Below are 20,955 nucleotides of genomic sequence, written 5' to 3'. Positions count from 1 at the left end.
TCGTTGTTATTAAAATGTCGTAAATAATGTAAGATTTAAGTTTGTTCGTCTCAAATGGGAAAGCAGTAAGGTTTAATTCTTCTGCCTTAAGTCTCAATGTAAACAATTATTACTGATATTTGTTTTTACTTCTTCTTTATAGATAGACACCCATTATTATATTACAGTTACAGGGTTTTTCTCCAACGGCTACATTTTGGTTGGTGTTATTTTCCTCTCCAATATTTTGCAATATTTTTCGCATATTCAAAATCTATACTTGAGTAGTGTTATTGGGATACATATACGAACTTCACTTCAGGTACGTATCAACTCTCGTCTCTAGTATTAATGATGGATCCCAGAAACTCAAAACTGTGCACCTCTTCAATGACATCGCCATCTAGTGTTCTCTCATTGGTCATTCCTTTCATTCCATATATCCATGATTTAGGTGTTCTTAGTGTTCAGCATTAGTCCCCTTTTTTTTTTTTGCAGTTTTCACTGCTCTCAATAGTCTTTTCTGCTGTCGCACACCAAGGTGGTTTCATCTGCGCACTTCAAAATTGTAATTCGCTGACCTCCAATCTTCACTCCTCCTTGGAATTCTCCTAGTGCTGCTCTCATTATTCTTTCGGTATAAATTCTGAAAATCGTAGGGGACAAGATTCAACCTTGTCTGGCACCTCTTCCAATTTTAACAGTTAAAACCAATCAATATCACTTGTGCTAGTTCTGACAGTCAAATCCGGGTCTTGATAAAGTTTGCTGACGCATCACTTTAAAATTCGTCCTACTTTTTACTCGTTTGAATGGAATATTTGTCATAGTAATAAATTAAATTAAATAAGAGCTTGTTTCCAAAAGGCGCTAAATCCACTTTTGGAAAAAAATTGAGTTATTGGTACCAATGTATAGTGTTACATCATAAGTTTCACAGAATCAAACTATTTTTTCCAAAAGGAGCTCAATCCCATTACAGGGTGGGTCAGAAATTTGACTTTTTTTCCAAAAGGCGCTAAATCCATTTCAGTTTGTTTCCAAAAGGCGCTAAATCCATCCGACCAATCACCGTGCTCAGTAGGAATTAAAGACTAAAATTGCATAGGACTATTCTCCTGTTGACAAGGCAACTACTGATCAAAATTTAAATCACAAAAGTTTAGAATTTCAACTTGTACACACACTAGTACACCCCCAGCAAGCACAGACGACACTTTACGTGCAAAATGGAATGATTTGACAGAATTTTCGTTGTAAATTTTTTGGAAAAAAAATTGCACAATTTTTTCACATTTTTAAGCTTTTGGTGAATAAATATCATTACATTGTTGAAATAAAGTGCAGTTTGCTTTATAAAAAAATATTTGTGTGTATTTTGTTTAATATTGCAAATTATTTTGAATATCATTGAATATTTTGTTTCCAAAAGGCGCTAAATCCACGGTTATTGGATATTTTGTTTCCAAAAGGCGCTAAATCCACTTCAAGCTGTTTAATAAAAGAATACTTACAATTAAACATTATAATCAGGGTCTCAAAAATAGGTGTTTTTTGTAGTTACTGACATGAGAACTAACATTTAAAACCAAAAAATAAATGAAATAATACCAATAAGGCTTTTGATTTAAAAAACGATGATTTTCTCCTATTTCACTAATATGGATTTAACGCCTTTTGGAAAAAAACTCTTCGACCGTAAAGCCTGCATGTTCGATCTCCGTGGGTTCAGAGGTAAATGTCCCGGAACATACATGCGAATATACAAATATAAACAGGGGTGCTCACACCACCTGGCTCAAATATGCACACCTCAATAACCAATAACGACACACCCTACACCCTCCGCACACAAAAATACAAAAACACCCACCCACAAACGGATAAACACACAGTTCAAAACCCGTCAAAAGCATAGTTGCCTAAACAAATACACTAGCTTACACTCGGGTGGTACTACCATGTAAATGTACGTTTTGCAGATACAGGATATTCAGCATGATCAGGATTTCTCCCAAAATATAAAATATAAATAAAAACACAAATAACGCTTCAATGACGAACTCAGACAGACAGTCATGCAACTATCGTACCACTATGTCGTGCATCCCACGTACATCCATACACAATACACACAACCGCACATACTTTTGAGAAACAACAACACTGTGGTTATAATAGCATATAACCAGGATATCTGACACATTCACTTTCAATGATATAACATCTTTCTAAAAATGCAATAACACAAACACACATATCCATCCACCCCTACGCAAACCCCACACACCCCCACACTCTGCAGACTTTCGAGATTATGCCAAATGATTATAATTCAGTGCAAAAAGCCGATGCTAGTACAGAGTTCTTGTTATCATTCTCATTTAGATAAATGTAAATTATATTCTTTTTTAGACGATGGTATACGATAAAGCGCTACGCCTGTCAAGTTATAGCATTTCCGGAGGGAGTATGACAGTTGGAGAGATCACCAATCACATGTCTACAGATGCTTTCAACGTGTTTTACTTTTGTCAAAGATTACACTATCTGTGGGCAATTCCATTCAGAGTATGTGATGTTTTAATGGGTCTGTAAGCGCCTTCAAACGAGCCCAATCTTAAGTTTACACACCTTCAACCGAGGACACACTTCCAATCGTGGACGTCCAAGGCTCCCAAGGGGGTGCAGTATGATGAAAATAACGTAAAAAGGCTCTTTAGAGCACAATCATATCGCGACCTCTCTTGTAGGTATATGCCCAGCAAACACAAAACGTTTTCGATATCATTCGCAAAAGGTTATAAAAGGTTGCCAGAAAACGTTTAAATGTCGGGTTATACAAAGGGTACATAAAGTGTATAAAACGTTTTCATAACATTAAAAACATTTTTGATAACCTACTGTAAATATTTTTAAATAATGTTATTTACGTGTTGACAAAATATTTGGCAAAAAATGTTTGCAATAATATTTTGAAAACATTTGAAAAATATTGCTGAAGTGTGGTTTCATACAAAACGTTTTAAAACGTTTGCATAACCTTTATATATCCCGACATTTAATGTTATTAAAACGTGTTTACCTAAACCAAAACCCAAAATATAACTTGTTTAAAACGTTTTTAAAACGTATTTGTGTTAGCTGGGGGTATGTCCCCGATTGCATAGTACCATGTCACAGTATGTTCACGGTAAGGCGACTCACTGCTGAAACTTGGTGTCCTCGGTTGGCGGTTACAAAATTTCAGTCCTCGTTTGGAGGCGCTTAACGGTAGGGTGGTCTTTTTGTGTTTATCGCAATCCCGGACTTCAATTTCCTGAAAACAGCTAATACATATCAATGTATAACAAACTTCAAATAATGTGCAAGAGCAAATTGTCAATCTCCTCGGTCTGAAAAAAAAACCAACAATTTATGAAACTACGCACACTTTTATAATATAATATAATATAATATAATATAATATAATATAATATAATATAATATAATATAATATAATATAATATAATATAATATTAGATAATATAATATAGTATAATAAATTAACATAATATAATATAATATAATAGTATATTTTTTCAAATTACAAACAATGGTTCTTTTCATCGTTTTTTATCTCCAGCTGATTACAGTAACCATTTTGCTGTATCTTCAAGTTGACTTGGCTACATTTGTAGGTCTTGGTACAGTTCTGATCGTCGTTCCTATACTATTTATGACAGCACGAATGCAAAAAATGAAGCAAATACTTGTCATGGTAAGAGTTTTTGAGATGGATAATGACAAACGATAATATTTATCATGTACATTGTAGCTATTATGATACACCTATGAATGATATACCTATGAAACGCAAGTATCTCAATCAATACTGAAGTGCTATTGGGATCTATCGGTGCCTGAGTGCGACCATCAAATTAGAAACCGTGGTTAACATTGGGAAATGGAGCTAATTGACTACGGTATTTCAATTAAGCCAAAATAAAAAGAAATAAAAATGGAGATTAAATAGGAAGACAGAAGTGACAACGAGGAGTAATAAAGTCAGTCATGAACTAGTAATTTTAAATACCCTTTTACTATTTTATTGCAGAAAAATTCAGATGAGCGTCTCAAACAATCTAACGAGATGTTACTAGGAATCAAGCTCCTTAAGATGTACGGATGGGAGGAAATGTTTTGCAAAGCGATTGAAGCTGTACGGAAGCTAGAAATGTCGTCTATTTTCAGTTACAATGGCTATTATAGCTTTAATAGTAAGTTTTGTGTCCCTGAAAAATTGCGTGATCGCTGAATGAAGAGTGACTGAATTTTGACCATTCAGTTTCCTAACCATCATTTGTCAATAACCATCAATCGCTCTAATAAAAATTAGCTTAGAAATAAAATCATTATGATGGCGAACGAGTGACGAACTCTGAAGGCTTAAAAAAATGTAATGATCAGAAGCTCCATGGTAGTATCTGCTGTTTTAATGTGACAATGTCGTTACGAAGAGATAATTCTATAGAGGTTTTAAGGGTTTCCCCCACAACACTGACTGCAATGCAGTCGTAGCCAGCTTTATTGGTCGGGGGGAGGGAAAAATTTCGGGGGCACAGACAAAAAAAGGTGCAGTTGCATCATACAATACAAATACCGGTTTTGTCTTTTACGAGAGACTGTACATGTCTTCGAACCAAAAAAATGCTTTATTTTGACAATGTTCGCGAGCAGCGCGCATATATTTTGTATTTTACACTATTTTGGCCCATGATCGGGTTGAATTTTGTTTCGTGGTAATATCTTTATATTTGTCAGGAGGTAGAATTAGGGGCACTCTAAACCCTGCCCCCCCCTCCCACTGGCTACGCTACTGCTGAAATGCCGTTTTAAGTATGCAAAGTCATATCTTATATTTTTTTGAATATCTATTACCAATTATTATACAAACAGTGTTTATAGGGGCTTATAGTCAACATGGAAAAACTGGAGATACAGTTTTAATTTTGTTGTTATTTTTCAGTACTTGTTGTCCACTGTACGCCTACACTGATGAACCTGGCAGTAAGTAGTCAAATGCACTGACCTTTCAATAACGGAAATATCGAAAATCTTATATATATATATATATATATACATCAAATTCAATCATAACAATAATACTTCAAAGGCAAACGCAGACAGATACAAACCACACCAACAATGTGCTCTGAGGGAAGTGGGATATGGTTGAGTGCTCACGAAACCAGGTTTAGCCCACAAAAGTCTTTCCCAAACCCAGAAACCTCAGAGCACACTAAACTGTATCCGGATAATTTTTTCCAACTAATTTACATGTACATTGTGCATATACTTAAAACGAATAAAAAATAATAGCCTCCGAAATTGACAGAGTTGTGTTCTAACTATGACTCTTCGTAATTTAAATTAGTCCAGCCTATTGCCTTATCACCACTGGTCGAACGTTTCAACGACTGTGGCATTCTCATTTTTTTCTCATGCAAGATTCTCCCAAATTTTCCCAAAAAACGAGCTTCTAAAATTGAATCAGTACTATATTTAGTTCTAATAAATGGCATTACGAGTGGGTTTTGGAAAGAACCTTCTGTTAAATAATGCCTATTCATCTAAACTACTCAATTACAAATCTCTAAATCCCTTTCTTCTTGTCTATTGATATTTTGAATGGTGTTTATCTTTCCCTAAAGCAGGGCATACACGAGGCATTTCAATTGCAAGGCCCATTACTGACCATGAAGCTGAGCAAGTGATCAAAATACACGAAGCAATGTGGGGCCTCGCAATTCCTTGAGCGTGGTCTTAGGTTTGGGGATATACTCAAAACATAAGTAGTGGTTAATGATTTTCGTAATCATATCAAAATGGCTCATGTGTTGTCCTGAAAGCAAAAGATTGCCATCCTCTCCTGTATATCTATACAATTTTCCATAAAGAAAAGGCTAAGGAAAACTAAGATCAAAGGGCTAAACACCACCACCAACAACAACATAGGCCTACAAGTGTATTAGGCCCCGTATCCATAGGCTGTTCCCTTGTGGCGTGTGCCCTTGTTCCGTGTTCACTTGTTCCCATGTGACCTGCCACACAGACAACGAACCTTTGTTTTGCTTAGTGGCCGTATCCATAGGTTGTCTGTGTGGCAGGTCACATGGGAACAAGTGAACACGGAACAAGGGCACACGCCACAAGGGAACAGCCTATGGATACGGGGCCTTATAGGCCCAGTATCCATAGGATGTTCCCTTGTGGTGTGTGCCCTTGTTCCCTTGTGACGCGCCACACAGACAATGAACCTTTGTTTTGCTTAGTGTTCGTATCCATAGGTTGTACCCACTGCATATGTGTCCTTGTGTACGGCACATGTTCCGTGTGACCTGCAGCACAGAAAATGAACATGTTCATTCTTTTGCCGACGCCACAAGAGAACACACGGCATTTTGGTGAGAGGATATCCGCTGCTGTGGGACCCCAAAAATAAAGATTACCATGAAATGAGCACCAGCGAGCAAAATAAATGCCATGGCGGCATCCTGCTCATCTTCAGTACTTGGGTTCATCATTTAGCTTTGAATAAAAAAGGTTGCACTTACAAATTTCTTAGTTTGCTTTATTAGCATCCTCATCAACGCTTCTTTTCTAATATAATAGTATTAGGTATGCAGAATTAATCCCTATCTTTTGTTTCCGTTTCTTCCACCATACCAAATACAATGCAAATACTGTTTTTTGTGTGTTATATCTCCCATGAGGGGTGGAGGATGAGTAAAATCCTCGGTGCACATATGCGTGTACACGCCACAGTGAACATGCAATGGATACAGGGCGGTACAAGGCCAGGTCACAAGGCCACAACGCCACAAGGGAACAGTCTATGGATACAGGGCATTAGGCCCCGTATCCATAGGCTGTTCCCTTGTGGCATGTGCCCTTGTTCCGTGTTCACTTGTTCCCGTGTGACCTGCCACACAGACAACCTATGGATACGGCCACTAAGCAAAACAAAGGTTCGTTGTCTGTGTGGCAGGTCACATGGGAACAAGTTAACACGGAACAAGGGCACACGCCACAAGGGAACAGCCTATGGATACGGGGCCTAATGTAGCAAGTGCACACATTATCATATTGTGGATGGTGAATCAAGCTGGTCCCTACACATTCCCAAATGAATGCAGTGACGAGCCGGTGTTCACTCAGCTGATTGTTATATATGTTATTAATGCAAAATACTTGTGTAACAAAATATTGTAGTCGTCAAAGAAGGTAATATCATCTCATTTAACTGAAGTACAAGCACTTTTGAAAAGATTGTTGGGGAGTGAGATACTTGAACATGTTAAACGACAGCAAAAGAATACCCTTGAGCCAGAACAAGATGCGATGGCTTAGTGGACAGAGCGAAGGTCTGCAGTGCAAAGGGTTGAGAGTTCGATTCCCATGTTATCCTTATCGATGATTTGGAATTTTTCAGTTCGTTTTTCTTTCTTTTTTCCCTCTCCCTTTTGTCTTTAATAATATAGGCCTAATGAATGTCAGCTTGAAGGCCCACTTTTTTCATGATTTATTTCTTGTTGCTAAGTATTTCATATTTAGGCCTAATCCTACATTCGATTTGATATCTTTTTTTAAAATTTGCATTCAAGTTCAGTAGCTTTCAATATGAAATAAAGCATATCAAACTTAAGTAATTTTTAAAAGTTCAAGAATATATATCAAATAAAGGAACATCAACACAGATTTTCACGATTTTTTTTTAATTGGACTAGACCATCCCCTATCGACAACATATTTTATGAGCTTTTATGCATACATATCAAATCATGAGATGCACGAATTTCAAACCTAATATTTTGGCATATTTGTAATTTTTACACAATGTCCAACTTACACCTCGGATTACACCTAATTGGAATCAGCCAAGTTCGTTGTCTAGATCATGTAGATAGAGCAACTAACTTTAATGTCTTATTAAGACATTAAATCCCCCATAGAACACCACAGTTAAGCGGTCAAGATATTAAGTGTTTTCTTTCATTTTATCTCGCTACTTCTGCTTCAAATGTAACAGAAAACCTTCCTGACAGTTATTTACTAATATTATAAATATTGTTATAATTTTTTGGAATAACAAAACTTCAAATTTGCCCGAAATCGTATATTATGGCTTTGATAAAAATATAAAAACTGGGATTTAAAAAAATGAGTTAAAATAAAATCAAAAATCAAAGAGAGGTGCTAGCGGGGTTCGAACCAAGATCGAACTTCCAAATATTTACCACTAAGCCATACCAGTGATTTGATAGATTCGGTAATAATAGCAATGTTATTCCCACTCAGTGGCTCACTTGTGTATTCTATTTCTGGAATGAATTAACACCGTCCAAATAATGTAACACAAACCTTTATGCTGACTTTAAAATTGTTTGAACGTTGGGAATATTATTTTCAAGGTAAATGGAAATTGAAATGGACAATTGACAATGAAAGTTTCTTTGCAGGAAAAACATCGACCGTACAATATATCGCGTGACAGTATAGTCACGCACAAAGATAAACATTTCAACATGTTCAATATACCACTAGGAATATACCCCAACCAAAATTCATGAAATTTTCAGGCAAGCTAACTTTAGTTATTATATAACATGACACCCATTTTTGATTTAGGCGCTTTTTCTTGCTTGATGATATGAACATTTTTGTGTTCGTGACATGCAATTTTTCTCATTTTCCAAGCTACTTTGGACATATTCAAGCTTTTTTATTTTCCATTTAATTCAACTTTTACACGTTATTTGTTGCTTTACACAAATGTTTGATATCTTATCTGTGGGCAGGGTACATAAATGGAGCAAGATACGACCGATGTCTTCCGTTTTTGGAACTATTTTGATAAAACGCGTTTGCCGGCTAAAATTTCAACATTGTGTTACGTAACCCGTGTTCACCAACCCGTATAAATTTTCTGTCGAACAAAAGAGGTCACGAAGTTGCCGTCGTACTGCAGAAGCGGAGTTATAACTTGTTAAACTTTGCTCCTTCCGTAAAAGGGTACATTATTTTCGCACAACATTATTTCTTTTTTCCACATTGCTGGTATTAAATGTGACCCGGCAGCACAAATGAGCCGTAAATTCCCTAAATTGTATTCTGAGTTACGGTGTAAAATGCGTACGAAGGTCATATTCATCGGTAACTTAAGCTGGCCCGACATCCGTCTCATTTCGATAGTCAAAAACTAATCAATAATCCTATTGTTGAAGTGGATAATAAGCTTCTACCTTGGATGGCTATAGAACTTTTAAGCTGTGTTCACACATGCACTTATTACCGGTAATATTTTATCTAGACTTATGTCCGATCGAATTAAATATTTCCGCTAATCCCTTAGCGCGTCCACATTAGTCGGCAATACGCTGGCGAAGTTACGTAATAATCGGATTAACTACCATAGCAATAGGTGATTCGTGCTGATTACTTGCACCTGTAAGATAAGTATCTTTGAAAAGACCAGTATTGTATTCAATCTGTGATTGCAGACATACACAGGTGATGAATGCAACCTGCTTGTAGTACAGCGCGATATGTTCAAAATTCACCTATTGCTATGGTAATTATTCCGATTAATTACGTCACTTCGCCAGCGTATGTCCGACGTGTTATGTCCGATAAGCATATTACCGGTCATAAATCCCTCCTTTCTACATGAGCACCATCAGAAAATGTAACCAAATTTTAAAATTTTTTCACTGAAAATTCACTTCCAATAAACGCCCTTCTTTAGAAAAAATTACAGACAATGCGGTAAGTATGTCATGTAAGAAAAAATGCAAATTCAAAAGTTCCCAAATTCAGACCAATTTTGTATTTATGTATATAGGTTCTATTATTATTATTATTATTATTATTATTATTATTATTATTATTATTATTGTTATTATTATTATTATTATTATTATTATTATTATTATTATTATTATTATTATTATTATTATTATTATTACTATTATTATTATTATTATTTTAGTTTTACAAAGTAGTCCCGTTTTACAGTAGACTTAGCTCTATATCACATTTTATACATGTAGGCCCTACATGGTAGACATCTTTGAAAAAATGACAAAAATAAAAAATATAACAATGACTCCCATCATCATGCTATTCTTTTCTTCTTAAAGGCCCATTCAGTGATTTGCTCATCCGGACGATCGTAAAAATCATCAAAATTCAGATTTTGGTACCTTTGTAATTGGCATAGATGTGCTAACATAGCCTGCTAGTGGTTCGGTCGAAAGCCGTGTATTTTAGACAAAATAAAGCATTTGCATGATTCTGGACTTTTGATACTGACAGTACAAAAAAGTCCGACTCGAGATCGAAAGAAGCTCACTCTCCACGTACCAACACGCGTTGCGTATTGTTTCTACTACTTATTACATCAGTAGCTACTATTTTAAACAAAATACACAATTTTAACTGTTTTTCATATTTGAATTGACCGTTAGTTTGCCTCGGTGACCTTTAATTGCTTATTTTGTTTTCTACTACAAAAATTAAGCGTCTGTTTTAAATCAATTTAGACGCTACTTCCCCCGTGTTAGAAACACTGGACTAGGAAGTTTTTCCAGTCGATTGGTGGCGCACTGTACGAAAATCTCGATTTTCTCGAGTCGATCTGAGTTGAAGTAGAAAACCTTTCTAAAACTTCTGTTTTTTGACTAATTTGTCGATGTATTCAGGGAAAAGTGGTTTAATGAAATTCTGTAGACTTATTCTTTATTTCTAAGCAACTCTGACAAATTTCCATTTTTTTTAATGTTCCTGTGAAATCACTGAAAGGGCCTTTAAGTATGTCATCGTCATGTAAGAAAAATGCAAATTCAAAAGTTCCCAAATTCAGACCAATTTTGTATTTATGTAGGTTCTATTATTATTATTAGTAGTAGTAGTAGTAGTAGTAGTAGTAGTAGTAGTAGTAGTAGTAGTAGTAGTAGTAGTAGTAGTAGTAGTAGTAGTAGTAGTAGTAGTAGTAGTAGTAGTAGTAGTAGTAGTAGTAGTAGTTATTATTATATTATTATTATTATTATTATTATTATTATTATTATTATTATTATTATTATTATTATTATTATTATTATTATTATTATTATTATTTTAGTTTTACAAAGTAGTCCCGTTTTACAGTAGACTTAGCTCTATACCGCATTTTATACATGTAGGCCCTACATGGTGGACATCTTTGAAAAAATGACAAAAAGAAAATAACAATGACTCCCATCATCATGCTATTCTTTTCTTCGGGGGGGGGGGGGGTCCCAAATTTACAAAAAGTCGGCTTCAATAAAATTGCGACCTCCCCTATTTCGGTAGCAAATATTTTATGACCCCACCCCACCGTTTGCACCCCCAAAAAAAACAGGCATCAGTTTTTTGGAATAAAATAAACACACTATCTGTATTCATGTTGTGTTGTGACTCCCTACATTTTGGTCATCAAACATTTTTATGACCCCCCCTTATTTTTCTTTCCGTATATTTGGGACCCCCTAATCATCTTATAAAATCCAATTGCATGCCTTTCTGTTATCTTGCTTCATCTCCATCTACATCCAGGGCCATACTGCCCACCCTGAACCCTCTGGAGTGTTTACATTTGCTACCCCCTAGAAACTCGTGTAGGTCATCCCAATAAGGATGGTCAAATTGCTCATGCGCCTGAACTTTTCACCCAATCATGGAGGGTGCGATGGAGAGTTTTCAATGCCTTTATCTTAGCATGTATCTGCTCCCCGACCGTATGAGGAATCCCCCTTGTCAAGTTATAGCGTGACTATCTCCTCCCAAAGCTTTTTATATCCCAGAAATACTTTCCGTGTCTCTCCAAATTTTGAGCCAATGCTTCCTTGACATTCCAATTGACCCCTCTATTGCGTTTATTTATATTAACATTTGCAGCTGCAGCCATGATGATTTCACGCAGTAAATGACTCTGCTTAAAATTTTGCGCGAGTGATATCTCACAGTTATACCCGACAGCCAAATAGTGCTGTCCACACGTAAAATACTATTACCGGACGTAACGTTTCGATCGGTCTTAACAGCTCTTAACCCTGGTCATCTTCAGCTTTAAATTGTCGGATTTAAAGCACATTACGTCGGATATAACTATAATAGTTATATCCGACGCTCATTCACACTGCCACTTATATCCGATACTATTACCGACGTAATTTAAGTCCGACTGTGTGAACAAATTGTCGGATTTAAAGCACATTACGTCGGATATAGTTATATCCGACGCTCATTCACACTGCCACTTATATCCGATACTATTACCGACGTAATTTAAGTCCGGTAATAAGTGATTTAAGTCCGACTGTGTGAACACGACTTTAATAGCTCTGGTCTTTGTTTGCTTATATTGCTAAATCCTGTTCAAGTGGTGGGTTACCATGGTTACCAGGCATTGTATTTTGTACGGGTATGCATAACCAACAATTAACAATGAGAGAACTTTCTTAAACCTCGTTGACTTGGGGATGATTTGAAATGACCGCCAATTATGACTGTTTGATATTTATTGCCAACAATGTGGAAAAAGAGACACATGTAAAAACGTAAAAAGCTATGATTTTGTTGAAGGAGCAAAGTTTAACAAACCATAACCCCGCTTCTGGATATCGTTTGAAGTTAAATGATATACCATTTTTAAGTTTATGATGTTTATTTTTTGGAACAAAATTGACCGGGGGAGGAATTTACGGCTCATTCGCATTCAGGAATGTCCTCTCATTGGTAATTGTTGGTTAGGATTTAGCCAAAGCAAAAAAGGACTTAAGCTTTTTACTAATGCTATACATAAGTATAAGCTTATTATCCTCTTCAACAATAGGATTAAAGATTGGTGTTTGACTGGACTAAGATGAGAAACATGTCGGACAAATATTAGGGACATATGAATACAACCTCTATGCATATTTTGCACTGTAACTCGAAATACAATTTGCCGACTTTACGAGCGGTTTGAGATGGATGGTCACATATGTGCTAACGTCATTGGTTATTGTTAAAAGGCAATAAGGTGTGTAATTGCAATATTTCCTCTGAATAGGAAAGACTCTTTACATCGAACCATGGATGCTAGTGGTTCGAATTTGGAGAAGGTATCTTCCAAACCCAGTTCCAAATGGTAACATTATTTCTTTGATCGGTTTGTAGCACAATCCAAAAAAGGAGAAAACAATCACTCGGTGTGGTTTTATACGGGGCACACATTTGAAGAAAAAAAGCATGGAACGCGTTTTTGGTCTCTTTTGCATGGTGCGTAAAAAGGATATAAACGAAGAATTTGAAAACGGATTAAAAAAAATTGTATAAACACAAATAATTGAGCAAGTACACATGCAATGCACTAGTTTTTGAGAGGGGGCGGTGTAAATTACGATTATGATATGAACGGAGCTATAATGCAAATTGCACACGTGAGATATGAGAGAGGAATCAGTAATAGATGCATTTCTAGGAATGTAGATAAATGTGAGAGAGAAATGTTTGCATTAACATCGGATTTCTTTTTTCAAAAACAGAGAATTTCCCAGAACTATATAACTTTTTTGTCAAAGGTGACCTTTCATGCAACTTTGCCTTCCTCTAAGAAAATGTACGCATCTTTACGTCTTCACTTAACCAAATTATTTGTTTGGTTTCGTCATTGCATTTACACATACTTTTGATCTATAAAAACAGAATAATTACGATGTGAATAATACATTCATCCTATTACTTTTTTCTATAATCGCAGGTATTTACCTCTTACCCCTACATTACCGGCAAAACTTTGGAACCAAATACAACATTTGCCGCTCTTTCTTTGATGACCTTACTCTTAGAACCGATGTATTTTGTGCCAATGGTCACTTCTTTTTTAGTGAATGCATATATTGGTGTACGTAGATTTGAGGCGTTTTTTACGGCTCCAGAAACGGAACGGTCTCATGAAATCCAATGGATGGAGTATTTTAACAAAGATAAGGTAAGGTTTTCACAAATGTGGCATACCCTGTAATATGGGTTGATATAGTACAAAATATTGATATAAAACGAAATAAAAGAAACATTAAACGAAGATTAACTACTGATTAATATTTGTAGCGGTTGAAAATATCATTATGACCCTCTAAACGGTCTCAGATGCGAAGTTTAATGTTTAGGAAATACACAAGATCTTGCCCGTATTACCGCCCATGGCAGTAGTAGAACAGGCAAAATGTCATGTTTAGAATCGTGCGAGAGCATCGTTTCTTCTTTTGGTATATTGACATCCTCTGTTGGTCAACGTTACGTTACGTTAATTTCTTTCTTAACTAGCGCGGTTACCGCGCCATAGCTGAACCACGGGGTTCAGCAGTATATTGTGGTATACTACTGCTGAAAGTGTGGGGGGAGGGGGTCATTGGCACCGAGAGACTTGCCGATCTTGTATGGATTTATCTAAAACCCACTCCTTATAACACGTTTATAAATAAGACAATCCACTGATTTGCAATTAATGTGCAATCTTCACCCCTGTAAATTCTAAACAAAGACAAAAATGTCAAAATTAGAACCAGCAGCCAGTAGCTGAACTAGCTCGGATTTAAGACCTCATTTGTTGAAAACAAAGTCTAAAAGAGTGACTATTAGAAATTAGAACCAGCAGCCAGTAGCTGAACTAGCTCGGATTTAAGACCTCATTTGTTGAAAACAAAGTCTAAAAGAGTGACTAAATACATACAGGCATAAGGCGCGCAGTTTATTGGAAACAAGGATTCCATCTTGTGCATTTTTATTGTATGAGCTTGGGGCGGTCCATGGATTTCCCATGGATTAGCATGTGTCCCTCACGGACCAACCTGGGTAAACAAACAAATAAATAAACAAACAAACAAATGAATTATGAAATGTTAATTGTTATATGAGATTACGGTAATGATTTTCTTCTTAACAAAAATGTTGTTGGCCAAATTAAGCTTTGAAATGAAATTTACACATAGAAAAAGTAATAAAAACATCAAAATTATCAACTAAAATTTAAAAAGAAGGCCGGCCTTGATTTTTGCCAATTTTGCCGGTCGGTGCAGGGTAGGCAAACATATTTTTTGGCCTTAGAACATTAAACTGCAACTTTTGATTTCGTTCTTCCTTGGGTTTTAGATCACCGATTCTTTAATTCTCAACCGATTTCAACAAATGAGGTCTTAAATTAGAACTAAAGGGTCTTGAAATTTGCTGCTGATTTTATTTTGACATAGTTGTCTTTGTTTATGATATACAGGAGTGAAAATAACTGATTGAATTGTTGCGTCTGTATTTGTTTTTGTACATACACTATACAAATTAAGGTATTGCAACAAAAAAAGCAGAATTCATCCAATATCCTATCGATTTCAAATGATAATGTTTTAAGTAAGTTTGGGCTAATAAATTTTGATGGAAGGTGTCACTTGGAATGTGTGATACCAAGACCCTATTCCAGTGCTTACACTGGCGAACAGACGAAAATCCGTTTGAATGCCCATTGTATTACAAAGATTCTATGACCCCAGTAAATTTAAAATCCTCTTCCGACAAAAATGATAGCTACCGAAAGGTTATTATGGTCATGATTATTAAGGCTAGAATTAAGTGATGTAGATAATATTTGGGTTAGGATTCCGGACATTGGATATATGATGCGCATTTGCTGGATAAATATTGCACAATTGAATTTCATTTCAAATTTGACCAAAACTTGATGGTTGCGTCTATATAGTCATCACTATGGACGAGTCAGGTATTTTAAAAGTAAAAATAGCTCATGGTGGGGAAACCATGGGATGGTTCTTCCACAAGTCAAACTTGACAAAATGCCAGCACTTTGATGGTAACTCAAGCTTCCATCAGTGGTTGCCACAATTCACCGTAAGTTATAAAGTAGGCAAGCTCCGCATCAATGATGACACCCACAGTAAACATTGCACAGCGTCATCATCCCTATATCTTCGTGTCAAAAATTGCCGTGATAGTACGGCGAATCCTCTCGTTTTCCAATAGCTACGCATGGCGATTTTGTTCGAGATAGGCCGAGCGACTCAGGCTAAGCATACCATTTACACCATACGACTATCATATGTGACTGGACGCGGCGAATCAGCCGTAAAGTCGGCCCCGGTCAATATTGTTTTATTTCGTGTTTAGAAAATATACATCATAAGCTTTAAAATGGTATATCATTTGACTTCAAACGATATCCAGAAGCAGGGTTATGGTTTGTTGAACTCTGTTCCTTCGACAAAATTGTATTTTTTATCGGTTATACAAGTGTCTCTTTTTCTACATTTCTGGTAATAAATATCCAGCAGTCATATTGGCGGTCATTTCAAATAATACCCAAGTCAACGAGGTTCAGAAATATCCTCTCATTGTTCATTGTTGATTATACATACCCAGACAAAATACAATGCTTTGTTATCTACCACTTGAACAGGATTTAGCCAAAGCAAACAAAGACAAGAACTATTCTATAGAAATAGGTAGAAGCTTATTATCCTCTTCAGCAGTAGTATTATTGATTGATTTAAACAGCGTTTGATAAGATACTTGTCGCAACGAATTGATACACCTATGAATACGACCTTCACATGCATTTGACACTTTAACTCAAAATACAATTTGCCGAGTTTACGGCTGATTCGCCGCGTCCACTCACAAATGAGATACCACCAAGTTTCTATTCTACACATTATTACGATTTGCGCATGCTCTAGTACCTCATATGATGTTGCTATTACAAGAAAATTTGATTTGTTTTCAGGTAAAACCCAGATTTTGTTTTTAATACACTAACTTGAAATGCAATACACTAATTAGCGGCCATTGCTGTTTGATGTGGATATATTTGACTGCATTTTATAAGTATCGATTTTTATATCGTAAATAAAAATTGTGATATATTTAATTTTGAGAATTTACAATTATATAAAGGAACACATTTAGCCCATTCACCTATGATCCAGGTGCTTGTATAGAATATTCAATCACAAGTCTATAACACAATGCATATGTAAACTTTCTTTATCTGTGTCAATAATAGAGTATTGATTTCAATAGAATTGAATACATTTTGAGTTTGTACTTTACCAGTGAGCGATCTAGCTATCGGTTTCTAGCCAATCAGATAGGACTCCTTTTCTTGCGTTCGGTGAAATACCAATCGCCCGTCGCTCACCAACGGAGTATGGAGCTGTATGGAAAAAATATTTATAATATAGGGTGTTGACACTGTGCATTGCTGATGCGAAAATAAAAAATAAAACCTACTTGTATTTGCCTTATGCTAACGTGGCAGCTCCTATTGTATTGCATATTTGCTCTGTATTACCATTGAGCTATAAAAGGAACTGGGGAAGAATAAGGTTATGAGATTTGGATTATGTTTAATTTATAGATTAGTTTTAGTTTGTGGTATACGTAGTTGGGGCGAACAATTTTTATGAAACTGCTCCGCACACTTTTATGTGTAGACATCCGAATTATAGTTTTAGTCACCAGTGTACTAGTTATACTTACGTATTAATAACGTCTCGTTTCAGAAAATGCCTACTGATCACATACACCAAAAGAAGCGACAGAATTACGCTGCCAACGAGAAAACTCCCATTCTCCATACGAATGGTACAGATTATGAGAGTGTTTTGTCCCAAACTGACCAAGAAGCAACCCGGTTAACACGAGGATTAAAGTGTACTTATGCGCTTAAGGTATTTTGAAATTGCTGTTAGAATCTATTAGACAATGGGTTGACATTGTTTCTCACATTGCTAAAGGGGGGGTCATATGATTTTTAAGTAGCTCAGAGGGGGATCATATGGTTTTCATTGTCGGAGAAGGGGGTTCATATATATTTCGGCAGTGACTTTCTGTCTGCTCCCGGCCCCCTCCGGTAGAAATAAATGAACGGTATTTTAGAAGCTGTATAATTATTATGACCGTAATGACATAATGAACTCATTGTGTCATTATTTTTTAATGGTCATCAATGATGGGTCATTTTGGGTAAAATGGCTAGTAGGTTTAATGCATTTATTGTTGTTGTGCACATTATGTTGCCAGTAACCGATTATGTATATAATTTGAAGGTAAAATAAAATAGTTGCATAACATTCTAAGACTTTTTAAGCATGAGTTTTCACTCAAAAATGGGATTTTGGCCGCCATCTTGGTTTTAAGGAAAAAATGAGACGGCCCGTGTATTGGGCTTATTTTACTTCTTTCATCCAAACTAAAATACATGCTAACATAATCCCTTGAAATGGACGATTACCACTTCAACCAAGCAAAATCGATTATTTTTAAAACTTATTATTTATTACTATGCACCCGTAGCCGGGACCCAGTGGTGACACTTTTATTTAATGAACCATGTGCCTGTACTTGATTCCAGATTGTAAATGGAGATTTCACGTGGGGTAGTGACAGTTCTGCACCAATTCTCAAAAACATCAATTTGGAAATACCCTATGGTAATTACTAAAACAATGTATTTGAGAAAGTATCATTAATACATAAATGAATAATTCAGCATGCTCAGGCTGTAACCATGTTCTGTTAATTAAATGTCTACAATACATTCTTCATAATACTAGAATTATTAATTTTGAATGATCTGTTAGAGTATAAAACTATTCTAAGCAAAAGTTTTTTATATGGCTTGAAATGATTGTAGGCGAGGTAACGATGGTTATAGGAGGTGTTGGTAGTGGTAAATCGTCTTTACTCTCTGCCATTCTGGGTGAAATGACAACTCTTAAAGGATCCATAACATTTGGTACAAGAAGGTGAGTTATTCATTCCCAAATTATGTGTTCGATTCATTAGATCCCTTCCCGCATCACTTCCATCATGTAGAATTTGTTACATGGTCCTTCATTAATTTGAATATAATCAGATTTTTAGCTATTTACAAAGCTGCTGCGAAATCTATTGAATTGTAAACAATAGTATTAAATGCGGCCCATACACAATCAAAATATTGATCAATATTGGGGACCCTAGATGCAGGAGTGGATACAAAATCTACCATTGTGCGTGTTCAATGGTAGATTTTGTATCCACTCTTGTATCTAGGGTTTTTGATATTGATCAGTAAGATTGAACGTGTATGGGCCGCATAACGCTGACGATTATTGTCTGTCGGAAAGGAAAGAGGAGAGACGATTAACAAAGAAGTTAGTGGCGTTTAACCCCGGGTTTCCACCCTCGTGTGCCACGCACTCCATCAGCAATAACTTAACATTAAAGTTACAACATGTCACAAGTCCATATCACCAACCGGTATTGCGATCCTTGTACATCGTATGTACAGGGATTACAGGGGTAAACACTTACTTCAGTCTATGACTTGCAGATATGCTTCAACAGCCTAATTTTAAAATGGTACCATTTTTACAAATGTCCAATGTTGGATGCACAATATGCTCATCATCAGTATGTTCTTCCAACATGAATTGGTAAGTAACACAGAGGTGACTATATTATAATTTAGTCTCAAAATGTGATGCGCTAGATGTGGTTAAAAACATGTGAATAAGGTCAAATACTCGAACGTATTTTTTCTGAGGTTTTGCAGGTCGGCTGGAAGATCAAATTGTGTTTATTGGGAAAATGCTAACAGTTTACAGCAGATATATTTGGTTTACCTACACATTCATATGCAACGCGCTGAGTCAATATCAGCTATACTGCCTAATCTAAATAAATCTAACACGGAAAACCAGTGCGCATGCGTCCCATATGATGCCATGACCCAATCACCCTAATCCAGCGAAACCCCCATGGCTACTCCCTTCTAATAGCAAAAACTCCACCAGGGTGTTAAAGTTAATATTCAACCCGCGTCTACGTTAAATCGCTTCACTGAAGTTCTATGACAATTAAATATCACCACTCCAATTATCTACAGGACTAGTACACTAATAATATTACTGTGTTTTTTCACACGAAGGATAAACATGATTAAAGTAATTTATTTTGTGTGACTTCGGTGTTTCAGAAATGAGACCGACTCACCGTCCTCTACTGGAGTTGCCTATGGAGCACAAAAAGCGTGGCTAATGAACGCAACATTGCGGGATAATGTGTTATTTGGAATAACTTATAATCAAGGAAGGTTTGTACCTAAAAGGCTATACTTTAATTATTGTCAAAATCAAAGAATAACAAATCATATATGGGCAGTACCCACAGGATCATATATATCTACTAAAAAACCTCGGCTCCCTTGGTCCCATTTGTAAAACATACTGATTTAAACTTTAAAACATACTGATTTAAACTTTAAAATATTTCCAGAAGTGTTGTGTACCTTTAATGTGCAGATGCGATATAAATTATTTGTAAGCTTTCTGGAACGAACAGAAAGATTATTATCTTATTCTTGCATTTTAAGCCAATATCCTAATGTTTGTTTAATACTATTAGGAGTAATTTCTTGATTAAAGGTTGAATTAAACGAATAACAAGTAGGTATGTAACGGTAGCGATGCTATTGTTATCTTTATCTTGTTGGAAACGCTGTATTTTGTTGAAATAAAATAAAAACACCGATTTCCTGTTGATGTTTAAAATATCAAGTTTCACAAAGAGGTGGGGCCTTTTTTAAACTTGCTGCTTGCTTTACGTTTTCAGCGTGGTTTTTTTTTGGGGTGTTGGGTAGTTTTCCTTTCTTTTTTTTTATAAATGTAGCCAAGCAGCTCCAAGCTTGGAAAGTCAGCAGGTTACAAAGTACTTCATAAAACGAAAAATAGATGTTTGAAATTATGCTATCCTTGTTGCTTGCTTGCTTGCTTGCTTGCTTGCTTGCTTGCTTGCTTGCTTGCTTGCTTGCTTGCTTGCTTGCTTGCTTGCTTTCTTGTGATTCCGTAGTGGGCATGTAGTGCCTATCTGAAGGCTTCTGGG

At 36.0% G+C, this 20,955-nt stretch overlaps 1 protein-coding gene across 2 annotated transcripts in view; it reads left to right on the top strand.

Moving 5' to 3' along the window:
• Positions 1 to 4: 4 nt before the first annotated feature.
• LOC140152845 (ATP-binding cassette sub-family C member 9-like) overlaps positions 5 to 20,955 on the top strand; it is a 45,459-nt gene continuing 24,508 nt past the window's right edge. Inside the window, exons 1-10 of one of the 2 annotated variants that reach the window (XM_072175368.1) lie at positions 5 to 301; positions 2,395 to 2,550; positions 3,605 to 3,739; positions 4,076 to 4,238; positions 4,988 to 5,028; positions 13,784 to 14,014; positions 17,592 to 17,759; positions 18,443 to 18,521; positions 18,725 to 18,836; positions 20,051 to 20,167. In XM_072175368.1, coding sequence (XP_072031469.1) covers positions 2,398 to 2,550; positions 3,605 to 3,739; positions 4,076 to 4,238; positions 4,988 to 5,028; positions 13,784 to 14,014; positions 17,592 to 17,759; positions 18,443 to 18,521; positions 18,725 to 18,836; positions 20,051 to 20,167 — 1,199 coding nt within the window. In that variant the 5' untranslated portion in view covers positions 5 to 301; positions 2,395 to 2,397. Of the gene's footprint in view, positions 302 to 1,694; positions 2,551 to 3,604; positions 3,740 to 4,075; positions 4,239 to 4,987; positions 5,029 to 13,783; positions 14,015 to 17,591; positions 17,760 to 18,442; positions 18,522 to 18,724; positions 18,837 to 20,050; positions 20,168 to 20,955 lie in introns of those variants that run through there. The other variant, XM_072175369.1, reaches the window with a different exon arrangement.

The sequence above is a fragment of the Amphiura filiformis genome, chromosome 5, assembly GCF_039555335.1.
Source record: "Amphiura filiformis chromosome 5, Afil_fr2py, whole genome shotgun sequence".
Classification (NCBI taxonomy): domain Eukaryota; kingdom Metazoa; phylum Echinodermata; class Ophiuroidea; order Amphilepidida; family Amphiuridae; genus Amphiura; species Amphiura filiformis.
The sequence above is the reverse complement of the archived record's forward strand: the minus strand, read 5'-3'. Positions and strand labels throughout refer to the sequence as shown.